The sequence below is a fragment of the Trachypithecus francoisi genome, unplaced genomic scaffold (assembly GCF_009764315.1).
Source record: "Trachypithecus francoisi isolate TF-2019V2 unplaced genomic scaffold, Tfra_2.0 Lachesis_group2, whole genome shotgun sequence".
Classification (NCBI taxonomy): Eukaryota; Metazoa; Chordata; class Mammalia; order Primates; family Cercopithecidae; genus Trachypithecus; species Trachypithecus francoisi.
This window is the reverse complement of record NW_022681465.1, coordinates 104,349,628-104,362,516: the sequence shown is the minus strand read 5'-3', so window position 1 is coordinate 104,362,516 and position 12,889 is coordinate 104,349,628. Positions and strand designations below refer to the sequence as shown.

The window sequence follows — 12,889 nt, the reverse complement described above, 5'->3', positions numbered from 1 at the left end:
AACCTCATACAATATGTGAACCTTGGTCAGATCCTGATTTAAGTAATCCAATTTTATGAGATAATCAGTGAAATTTTAAGATATCAAAAATTATGGTTAGTTTATTTGTAGAATAATGTCATAATTTTTAAGTTTTTCATCTGGAGAAAAATATTACAGATGAAATTATATGATGTCATGAATCTGCTTCAAGCTAATTCAGAAGTGGAGTAGATTCTGTGTTTATTTTCACTTTGATTTTTCTGATATATAACTTGTCAGGGCATAAAACAGCTTCCCAGTATGTTACAAATATTCTCAGATGGTTGGAAGACATGATCTCACAAATATACAAAAGGAAATGATTTGGGGGCAATATCATTTGAGTCTTCAGAAAAAGAGACTTTACATCTCTGCCACAAACCTTCCACCCCCCTTCTTCTTCCCCTGAAAAGCATCATCTAGCTATGAAATTTGTTTAAATCATTAAGAAACAAGCATAAGCAATTTCTCCATGCTGATTTACCACTTTGTAATAAACTTTTAAAATACTTGCCTTAATAAAATTCTGAAACTTTTTATTCTGCTGGAGTTCTTTAAAGAGGTTAACAGCTTCTTTATGATGGCTACAGAATTCTCCATATATTTGCTTCATCTTACTTGCATTTTCTTCTGAAAACTGGGAAGAACAGCATTTCAATAATGGTTTGTAAATTCAGTAAGTTCTAAACACACAAAAAATATGCAATTTTCATCTATTTCAAAAGAGTATTTGCAAATAAAAAATAAACATTGTGGAGTTTCTGAACACAATCACTTATCTCCTCAGATATTTTTTAAATTAAAATAAAAGAAAGTTGAGTGGTAAAGGTCAACATAATGTGATATTATATTGAACTAATATAATTATCAAATAGCCAAATAAAAAACATTTGATATATTTTATTCTCTTCTTAGTTTTTAATACCAATTTATAATTTCAATTTATAGTTTTGATACTTTTATAGGTTGAAAGAAAGGTATATGGCAACATTTGGGGGCCTTCAGGAAGGTCTGGCACCACCACCCACTCCCCCCAAAAAAAATCACTCATTTGGCATTTACACTGGCTAATGACCATGTCTATAGACTCGGTCCTTAGCAGGGATTTTTGCTTTTTTGTTTACACATTACAAGTAGATCAAGGGCAGGCTATCATTAGCCAAAATGAAAGAGACCAGTGAATAATAAGACTGCCTGTTTATTGGCTAATGAAGAGAAGTAGAGATGTGCGCTGGATGTTTCAATAAGTCTTACCTGTAGAAAAACACCTATAGAAAAATCCACATAGGAATCAACTTAGAATCATAAAGTGGTGTGAAGAGAACTAGCTGAATGACTTGAAAGCCATTTTTTTAGACTGTGATGGCCTTACATGCACATGTACACACTGAAGAGCATTGTAATGGAAACCAGAACACATCCACCCTCTTAAAAGTACTTAAAATTTACATCACAACCTCTTATCTTTTCGTCTTTGCTTATATGAATGTGTGGGGCCAATAAGCCTCAAATGATAATTCTTAAATGACTTACAATCATTCAAAAAAAATTACTTGAGTACAAATCTAACAAAACACATATATGACTCATATAGTAAAAACTATACAATGCCAGTGAAAGATGACAAAAATCTAAATAAATGAAGTGCTACATGATGTACATGGATTAGAAGACTCAAAATAGTAAAGATGTCAATTTTCTCCAAACTGATAGTTTTAATACAATTCTTAACAAAATCCCAGTATGCTTTTTAAAAATATAAATAAGACTATTCTAGAATATATATGAAAAGGCAAAAGAACTAGAGTAGCTAAAACAATTTTGGAAAAAATAATAAAGTGGAAGGACTCAGTCTTCTAAGATTATATAGCTACAGTTATTAAGACTATGGAAAGATAGACCCATAGATCAGTGAAACAAAATAGGAACCCAGATACCCACATGATTTTGACAAAAGTGGAAAAGCAATTAGAGGAAGAACAGCCTTTTCAACGAATGGCCCTGGAGCAACTGGACATCCATAGACAAAAAGAAAAAAAACAACAACAACAACCCTCAACCTAACCTAAGTCTTATAACCTGCACAAAAAAATAACTCAAAATGCAACACACACTTAAATGTAAAACATCAAACTGTAAAACTTTTTTTTTTTTGAGACAAGGTGCCACTTCTGATGCCCACGCTGGTGTGCAGTGGTAGGATCTTGGCACACTGCAATCTCAACTTCCCAGGCTCAAGAGATCTGCCCACCTCAGCCCACAAATAGCTGGGACTACAGGTGCATATTACCACGCCCAGCTAATTTTTATATTTTTTGTAGAGACGGGGATTCATCATGTTGCCCAGGCTGGTCTCAAACTCTTGAGTTCAAGTGATCCATCCACCTCGGCCCCGCAAAGTGCCGGGCTTACAGGCATGCACCAACATGCCCAGCCAAAACTGTAAATCCTTTTTTAAAAATAGGAGAAAATATCTGAGACCTAGGGCTAGACAAAGAATCCTTAAACTTGAAACAATAGCACAATTCTTAAGAGGAAAAACTAATAAACTAGACTTCATCAAAATTAGAAAATGAGAAGACAAGTTACAGATTTGGAGAAAGTTTGTCAGTCACATATCTGACAAGAACTAATGTCTAGAATATGTAAACAAACTTAATATTCATCAATAAGAAAACAATCCAATTAGAACATGAGCAAAAGACATAAACAAATTTCACTGAAAGGGATATACAGATGGCAAATAAGCACATGAAGATATTTAATATCATTAGCCATGAGGGAAGTGCAACTTGAACCATAATGAGATATTACTTTATACCTCTTAAAATAGCCAAAATTAAAAACAGTGGCAATATCAGATGCTGGTGAGGATGTAGAGAAACTGGATTACTTGCACAGTGTTGATGAGAATGTAAAATGGTACAACCACTCTGGAAAACAGTTAGCAGTTTCTTACAAAACTGAACATACAACTCCCATACAACCCAGAAATTGCATTCCTGGGCATTTATCCCAGAAAAAATAAAAGCTTAGGTTTGCACCAAAATCTGCACATGAGTGTTCATAGCAGCTTTATTTATAACAGCTAAAAACTGGAAACAAGAAGATATCCTTCAATAAGTGAATGAGTAAACGGTGACACATCAATAGCATGGAATACTACTCAGCATAACTCCCCCATTTTCTGCATACAGACCAACAGCTGAATTCCATTGCTGTAAATGACAGGACGAAACAGCTTCAAAAAACAGTACATTTGGAGAAGATGGCATTCTAGCATCTACCTAGGGAAAGCCATGCTAAAGCAACTGCAGATGGAGCTCCCTGCCTTTCCAAGTGTTGCAGACCACTGTAAAACGTGACATTCAGGTGAATTCCTGATTGTTTCCCCTAAGTGGCCCATTCATTCAGTAAATATTTATAGTACCATGCACTGTTCCAGGTGCTGAAATATAGCATTAATCAAATAGCCAAGAATCCCTGCCTTACTGGGACTTACAAGCTAATGATGGTCAATACATCCTCAGAATGTCACTATGAATGTTTCAAAATATCATTTTTTAAATCTTGTTGATGAAAGGGCAGATTTTGATTCAAATCCCACTTACGTCAAAAAGGTCAAGGACTTTAAGCTTTTCTTACCTGTTGTACCAGAATATCTCCAATTCGGTCGATCACAAAATTCCTGTCGCTGCCGGCACAGGATTCCTGCCTTCGTTCCTTCATACTGTAGAAGAAAAGCCTGTGGATTTCAAGCAACTCATCTAAACAGGGGAAAATTTTATCCACGGTGCTGTGGTCCAGCTGCAGTTCCTCTTTCATGCCTTTCCTGAAGATCTCAGACATGATGAACAGGGTCTGGATGTGATGCATCTCTGTTTGCATTAGCTCTGAAATGTGTGAGCACACATAAACCTTAAGCTTTAAAAAGCAAGTATCACTATTAAACTAAATTAGTAACTCAACACTATATGTTACACAAATAAAAAAGAAATGTTTAAGAATATCAAGAATATTCCAACATAAAAGTCAGCATTAAGCATTTCATTCACCCTAAAATATTAAACCATTTTCTTTTATCCAGATATTAAAGAGGATATATACGTCAGGTCCAATATACAAGAATCTAATGTATCTGAAACTCAATAATATAACTAGCTAGGATCTTTAGATACCTTCAGCTAGGAACTAGGTCTTATTCCAACCTGAATGCCCTTTAAAATACAACTTAGTTTGTTGGCTTCCTTTCTTCCTTTCTTTGTTTGGTTTTTGCATTGAGCAGGAGCACAATTAATTTGGTGAAATGAATGGAACTAAATAAAGGTCTTCAATGCAGAAAACCGTAAGTCCTTTCTATTGCAGAATCTGTCTCCAAAATTCCACTTTCTCCAGGGGAAAACAATGCATCACAATCAATCAAAGGACACCATCAAGAAAGTGGAAAGACAACCCACAGAATGGGAGAAAATATTTGTAAATAATTTATCTGATAAGGAACTTGTATCCAGAATATATATTTTTTAAAATCTTGTAACTCAACAATATAAATAAATAAATAACCAATTCAAAAATGGTCAAAGGATTTGAACAGATGTTTCTCCAAAAGGATATACAAATGGCCACTAAGAACATGAAAAGATGCTCAACGCCATTAGCTATTGGGGACATGCAAATCAAAACCACAATGAGACATCACTTCACACACATTAGGATAATTATAATAAAAAAGCAATAAACAAGTGTTGGTGAGGAGGCAGAGAAACTGGAACCCTCATACATTGCTGGTGGGAATGCAAAATGGTATAGCTGCTTTGGAAAACAGTCTGGCAGTTTCTCAAGTGATTAAACATAAAGCTACTCTAAGACCCCAAAAGTGGAAAAACCCAAAATGTCCACCAACTGATGATTAGATAAACAAAATAGAATATTCATCATCTATTAAAAGGAATGGTGTACCCATATGTATTACAACTAGGATGAACCTTAAAAACAGTATGCTAAGTGACAAAAGTCAGCCACAAAGGACCACATATTGTACCATTCATGTAGAATGTCTAGAATAGGCAAATCTGTAGAGACAGAAAGTAGATTAGTGTTTGCCGGAAGCTGGAGGAAGGGGTAAATGGGGAGTGACTGGTAACATGTACAGGATTTTTGAAGTGATGAAGATGTTCTGAAATTAGACAGGACCTGATGGCTACACAACTTTGTGAATATACTAAAAACTACTGGCCTGTAATCCCAGCACTTTGGGAGGCCGAGACGGGTGGATCACGAGGTCAGGAGATCGAGACCATCCTGGCTAACACGGTGAAACCCCGTCTCTACTAAAAAATACAAAAAACTAGCCGGGCGAGGTGGCGGGCGCCTGTAGTCCCAGCTACTCGGGAGGCTGAGGCAGGAGAATGGCGGGAACCCGGGAGGCGGAGCTTGCAGTGAGCCGAGATTGCGCCATTGCACTCCAGCCTGGGCGACGGAGCGAGACTCCGTCTCAAAAAAAAAAAAAAAAAAAAAAAAAAAAACTACTAGATTGTGTACTTGTAAAGGAGTGAATTTTGAGCAGGTGAATTATACCTCAATTTTTAAAACGCATCAGGAGAGAAAATAACAACTCACAATTTACAGGTGCACCAAAAGTACTAGTTGCACATTAATGAGTATTGCCAAACTTACTGCAAGTTTTGGAAAAGAACCTTAAATATCAGCCATGGAGAGTCAGCAAGTCTAAACATAGCTTTAATCTTTTATTTCCTGTCATGTTTTTAGTGCCTACTCTATGCTAAGCACTTACCTATATCATTTCATTTAATCTTTTAACCCATTAATACATTATGACCCAGAAAATAGGAATGATTTTCCTCATCTTTAAAAGAGAAACAGTGAGGAAGAGAGGGTAAAGAATTTGCCCAGGAACACAAGCCTTTCTGACACAAAAGGCCATGTAATAATTCATTCCAATGGGTTAGATTATTTTTAATAATATGAAATTGAGAGGTAAATGAAGAAAATTGACAGAATATAAATTGCCTAAGAAACACTAAAAGGGACAGCACCTTCCTTTCCAAAGTAACTCACACCTACACAGCTCTTGACAGATTTCTAAGCACACTCGTACACCATCTCACCTCATGTCCATAACCACCACCTGAGGCAGGTGACAAGGTATCCTAACTGCCTATGGACTTCGGGGCCCATATTTGCATATATAGGATTAGTGAAAAGACCCAGTGTTATCTTTAAAGTAGGGCATCTTCTTGGAACCACATTTTGGCATCTACTTTGTACTTGAAATTTTTCAAAGTTTCATTTTTTTCCTAGTCTACAATTTAACTTTCCCCAATCCAGAATGCCTTCATCCCAAATAGCATGACAAAAAACAGTCTCACCACAGCTGAATTCTGTACTCAGGATGGCAGCACACAGTCAAACCCTGCCCTAACCCAGGTGCAGCTACTCGGACTGCCCCTGGTCTCTGTGAATGGCTGGAGTATGCAGCCAAACTGGAAGGCCATATGCAATAGCCCTACATTAAAATATGTGAAGGTGCACTGCAGTTCTTATATAGAAGAGGTAAGAGTATAGGCCAAACCAAAGTAAACTTGAAAGGAATATGGGAAATAACATTTGCTCTGTGCCAGGTACATATTATGCCTCATTGCAATCTCAAAACAGTATTTAAAACCTGAGTATTATTAGGTCATTGCAAAACTGATTGCGGTTTTTGATATTACTTTTTTTTTTTTTTTTTTTTTTGAGACGGAGTCTAGCTCTGTTGCCTAGGCTGGAGTGCAGTGGCGCGATCTCGGCTCACTGCAAGCTCCGCCTCCTGGGTTTACGCCATTCTCCTGCCTCAGCCTCCCGAGTAGCTGGGACTACAGGCGCCCGCCATCTCGCCCGGCTAGTTTTTTGTATTTTTTAGTAGAGACGGGGTTTCACCGTGTAGACCAGGATGGTCTCGATCTCCTGACCTCGTGATCCACCCGTCTCGGCCTCCCAAAGTGCTGGGATTACAGGCTTGAGCCACCGCGCCCGGCCGGTTTTTGCTATTACTTTTAATATTATCCTCTTTTTAAAGATGGAGAAACTAAGGTCAAGGTGATTTAAATAATTTGTCTGTGATCAGGTAAATAGAAAATGATAGAACTGAGATTTTGCCCAACTCTGTACAGTTGCAAATTCCATGTTCTTTTCTCTGTACCACACTGCTTCAACCCAAAAAGCATATTTGAAATGCTTACCAAAAATGACATCCTGTCTTTTGATGACATCCTTCTCCTGCCTATTACAAAATGAGGGATCCACCACAAGACTCCAAGATTCTGCTTCAAACTCCCGGGCATCACTGCTGAGGTCACTCCACAGAGAAGAATCCACAACATCTAACGTGTGTTTAGAAAAGAAAAGCCAGAAGTATAATAACGCAGCACAAATACACCTTCGTAAGTCTACGGATTCCTCACCCTAAATAAATCTGCTATGAACATGGAAACTATTAAACCAAAACATATTAACATGGAGTGAAACTCTTTTTTTTTTTTTTTTTTTTTTTTTTTTTTTTTTTTGAGACAGAGTCTCTCTCTGTCACACAGGCTGGAGTGCAATGGTGCGATAGCTCACTGCAACCTCCGCCTCCCAGGTTCAAGCAATTCGCCTGCCTCAGCCATCCGAGTAGCAAGGATTACAGGCATGTGCCACCACACCTGGCTTAGTTTTTATATTTTTGGTAGAGATGGGCTTTCACCATGTTGGCCAGGATGGTCTGGAACTCCTGACCTCAAGTGATCCGCCCGCCTCAGCCTCCCAAAGTGCTGGGATTACAGGCCTGAGCCACAGTGCCCAGCCAGAGTAAAAACTTCTTAAAACTGGACTGATGAAATGGTTCAAATTAAGACAGCTTTCATGAACGCAAAGAAGAATCAGATATTTAAAAAGAGTGATTGTTTATATGGAGGAAAAAAGACATTTGAAGATTCTTTTGCTTGTTTTGGCCTGCTCTATTTTAGTTTTATTTTTGGTAACCTACAGAGTCCGTAATGTGTGTACACAATCTTGAAAACATGAACTTCTTCTGCTCTGGGTTATTTTGCACCATTTACTAAAATCTGAATTGTGTACTCATCCATTTGATTTGCTCTTGACTTGCTAAGACACAAAGCAGCGTGTAACTACTTGAGTCACAAATGAGTGCAGATTTTTCTGATAAAATTACAAACAAACCACACATACATACATGCAACCCTCCCCCGCCGCTCCCCTCACACACACTCCTCAGGAAAACTAAACCCTATTTACCCAACGGCACTCATTAGAGAAGTTCCAGCTCAGAGCAGTACAAATGAGATGACAACGAATTTAAAGACTTAAGATTAAAATAAAACAGATTCCTGGGGCAGAGTCCACTCCTCTCTCTTGTTACTACTCTCTTTCCATTTGCTTTTCCTTCTTACTGGTGCAGCTTGGATACAAAAACCAATTCTCTAGATTAAGTACTGCCCTATAAAATACGCTTTAAAAAAATGCTTTAATGGCTGGGCACAGTGGCTCATGCCTGTAATCCTAGCACTTTGAGAGGCCGAGGCAGTTGGATCACCTGAGGTCAGGAGTTCAAGACCAGTCTGGCCAATGTGGTGAAACCCCATCTCTACAAACAATACAAAAATTAGCTGGGGGTGGTGATGTGCACCTGTAGTCCCAGCTACTCGGGAGGCTGTGGCAGGAGAATCGCTTGAACCTGGGAGCTGCAGGTTGCAGTGAGCCAAGATCATACCACTGCACTCCAGCATGGGCAAGAGTGAGACTCCATCTCAAAACAAAATGTTTTTATTCCCCTAGGAGGCAACAGATGGGGTAAGTATCTCAGATTCTTTGATAAGTTGAGACTTATCAAAGAAGACCAGTCTCAACTAACTAAAGTATGTTTTGATATAGGATCCTATTCCAATTCATCAATGGCTAGAAAACATTTTTAATAATAAACACATAATATATTTCATTCTCCTCATAATGCTTGTAACATTCTTTTAGTAATATGTCTATTTAAAATTTACATCATATTTCCTTGGTCATTATCTGGTTGTCTCCTCTGGGGCTAAATTTTCATTCTTTTAAAAAGTAGAACCTGTACCAAAGAGACACCCTGAAACAGACTTCATTGAAAAAGAAAAAAAAAAAAAATGCTTCAATCTTATTTCCTTCAGAAAATATCCTTTTGGCAAATGCTAACAAAAACACAAATAAATGGAAATGTGTCTTCTCCTCACCTTCCATTATGAAAGACTCTGTAGAGGGAGAAGAGCCCATGGACTGTAGCAGCTCATCAGAATGAGACCTGCTTCTGCAGCTGTTACTGTCACTCTCAGACTCCAAGGATGTGGCTGACCTCCTGAAGCTAGGAGAGAGGGAGGGGAGCAAAGTTAGCCCCAGCAGCCTCTCTGAGCCATTAACATGTAAAAACACACTCAGCCTTACCTTTCCAAGGTGGTGCCTGGAACACTTCTGGACAATGGATGAACCTGTCCCACAGTCTCCCTCTTTCCAGTCGGCAATCCAACAGGCATGGAGGAAGAAGGGTGCAAGGAGAGACCAGGCTGTGGGATGTCTCTAAATGAAGAATCTGGAAATCGGAACAGATGCTTCATGTGGTTTCCAGGTCAGTAATTACAAGTAAAAGTAGTCACTTGAAAGCCAGAAAGCTAAACCCTGCAATGACCACTTGTAATCTGTCGCATGCTCTGCCTTAAAACCAGCCTCCCTGCTACATCCTGACCCTTGCTCCTAGTGTCCCTTTCATTTGACACCCTCCTGACACCCATGCTGCAGGCCTGCTTCCGCATCTCCACTTGGAGACTGTGGGTGTTTTGGATTGCACAAACAAACAAGACAATGGAATGGGGAAATACTGTACCAGCTTTCCCATAAATCACTGCTTGTACTCCTTGGCGCCAGCTTTAAATAGTTGCAAGGTGTTATTAGTACTGTTACTGAATGCATATTGTGTGTATAAACAAGCATCCACACACGGAGAACACATCAATGGAATGGAATGATGCTGGAGAGCTTATTCTTCACGGTATAAGGATCTCAGGCAAATGAAACCTTAAAGCCAAGCTGGGCTATTCTCTCTTACACTTGGAAAACCAAATAGGGCTTCTGTATTTTTCTGGTCAGTTCTAAAATATTCTGGGCAGAGATGCATTTACATTTGATGTGTACTATAAATGACTCAGAAGACATTTCAGTCCCATATTACAGCTGTGTAGTATATATATTCTCAAGCAAAAGGTAAAAAATACCAACACAGATCCCAGACATTACAAAGCATTTTACACATGCATAAGTTAGTTCTATTCTTATGACTCCCATGTGATGAGGAGTAATACATGGTATTTCATCAATCCTATATACTATTTTCACATTTAACCCTATGAAAATGAGAAGTCCCTTATAACTAACATCATCAAAGAGACTTTTGGGGTCAAGGCAAGAGAGTGATGTGACAGCTGTTACTACCTACACCAACTTAACCTAATATAATGTTACACTCAATAGCATGTTACCACAAATTTGCATGCCTAATTGTCCCCTGATTAAAGTGGTTTTAAAATATCAGTCACACTTTGTTACATGGAAATGAAAAGTGACCATGCACTTAAAATTCCTGCCACATGTCAAGCAACACAACTTTATGCAGAAGACATCACAAAATCTCTCACAATAAAGCAAGAGATTTTCCAGTTTAGGAGACATTGGTGTGATTGGTTCTTGTATGCAATGTAAAGAACTGTCAAAGGGCACCAATTATTTTCAAGAGAAACTGCTTAAATTTCAGCAACATACACTTCAGGAAAAACACTGCCACCGAATTTTAAAATATGCAAACAAAACTCCAGTAAGCCTTGAAATTTCATAGTCATTCTAAAGGTGCTAATGAGATCACAGCCTCAAGCACAGCTAATGAAACACCAGGTAACTATAATAATGGACAACAGAAACTGATAAGAATCTATAGACTCCAAATTTGAAGATTTTTTCCATCAAACATTGCAATTCTTAAGAAGAATGTGGTGTGTATTTGTATAGACAAATATATTACTGCAATATTACTATAATATGCTACTGCTAGGAAAACAAAGTAATGTACATTTCATGTAGTATTTCTCTTTTCCTCGAAGGATTATTAATACATCAGCAGAGCATATTCCACTAGATAGCATCTTACAATTGAAGCAACATGGTAATACCTTCTCCTTATAGCCTTCTCTAATATAAAAGATCATATGGTACATACAACACAAAAGTTCTTAGGCTGGCCTAGAAGTTAATAGCCTTCTTGACCACTTTATAAAACTAAAAATTATGCCAAGCATATGTTATGAAAGAAGAAATAACTGGATAAATGAGAAAACAAAAGGAGATATTTTTATAATGGAAAAATGTGTAGTATGTATTAAATTTTTTAAAGTTCTTGTCGTTTTCCACATCACTTACTTCCAAGGATGGTCTGTGGTTTGTTCTTGTTATATTTCTCTTGGAATTTCTGGTGAAGAATATTAGAAACACATAAAGTAAGATCAAAGTATCACTGGACTACAAGAATATCCACATAGTTACACAGAACAGGATTCTTATCTACATCATTTTTGTTATTTTATTTCCAAGAGGAATTCAAAGCGAAATACATTAAATGCAATGAAGAGTAAAATGTGATAAAATGCGCAAGTTATAATGAAGGGGGCCTCAAGAACATGTGCCTCGCCTCCTGAACACTCCTGGCTTCATTAAAAGCCTCGGGGAACCAGAGGTCTCCAGCTCACATGTCCAGACCCAGGCTGAAAGTTCCTATCAATGCTGCCTTTCTCCTTCTTGTTTCTTTGTACCTCCTGCTATCCCTCCTAACTATAGGAGACAACTACCTGGAGCATTGAAATGTCACCTTCAAAACAGCCCTCAACTCTGTAATCTGACACAATAATGTGTTCCTATCGACACAGAGTTTTGCAACTGCAAGTTTCCCCTGAAGGATCATCATGGTCACTCACGTGCATCTGTGACATGACTACTGAGTGGAAAAGAAAGGAACAGAATCACAGACACCTTCACCTACTCAAGCCCATTCCCAACTACAGAGGACATTCTTCTAGTCCAGTGGTTCTCAAACTGAGGTCTCAGAACCAGCAGCAGCATCATTACCTGCAAACTTGTTAGAAATGCACATTCTCAGGCCCCACCTCAGATCTATGGAATCAGAAATTCTGGAAGTGGGGCCCAGAAATCTGTGTTGTCACAGGTCTTCCAGTGATTGTGAGGCTTTCAGACATTTGTGACTTCCTACTCTGCTCTTCATTTGCGTGTACCCAGGGCTGACACTGCTAAACCAAGCAGGTCTCTACAGAAAGCCTAACCTAGCCACAGCATATAACACAAATATCTGGACTTGAGCTTTCCTTCCATTTCTAACAGTGTACAGTTAAGCAAATAACTATATACTTTGAGCATATGTTATATTATTGCTATCATGATCATTTTAGAAATAAATCTATAGACGGTAATAAAAAAGAGTAAAAGCTCAAATAGATACTATGAAGCAACCATGCTAGATACAATATTCACAGATTACTGAGCAATTACCTTGGTGCATGGAGGCGCAGCATCTTTGCAACCCTTGTGCACATTTGCATTACAGTCTGAAATAAAGGGAAAAGATAGAAAAGCATCCATCTTACTTAATTAGTTAATAAGACTACATCATGCTTTTACTGGTCATTATAAAAATAACACATAAACATTACGGATATCTGGAAAACTAAAGAAGGAAAGCCAAATATTTAAATCACATGTATCCTCACACCTCAAGCATAAGCAGACT

General features: G+C 38.0%; 1 protein-coding gene across 4 annotated transcripts in view; it reads right to left on the bottom strand.

Moving 5' to 3' along the window:
- Positions 1–12,889, bottom strand: part of ARHGEF28 (Rho guanine nucleotide exchange factor 28) — a 333,170-nt gene that overhangs the window by 59,440 nt on the left and 260,841 nt on the right. For all 4 annotated transcript variants that reach the window (XM_033179864.1, XM_033179861.1, XM_033179862.1 and 1 more), the window contains 7 exons: positions 12,652–12,707; positions 11,512–11,560; positions 9,493–9,637; positions 9,285–9,412; positions 7,263–7,403; positions 3,667–3,914; positions 536–658 (listed from right to left, as the gene is read on the bottom strand). In XM_033179864.1, coding sequence (XP_033035755.1) covers positions 536–658; positions 3,667–3,914; positions 7,263–7,403; positions 9,285–9,412; positions 9,493–9,637; positions 11,512–11,560; positions 12,652–12,707 — 890 coding nt within the window. The remainder of the gene's footprint in view (positions 1–535; positions 659–3,666; positions 3,915–7,262; positions 7,404–9,284; positions 9,413–9,492; positions 9,638–11,511; positions 11,561–12,651; positions 12,708–12,889) is intronic.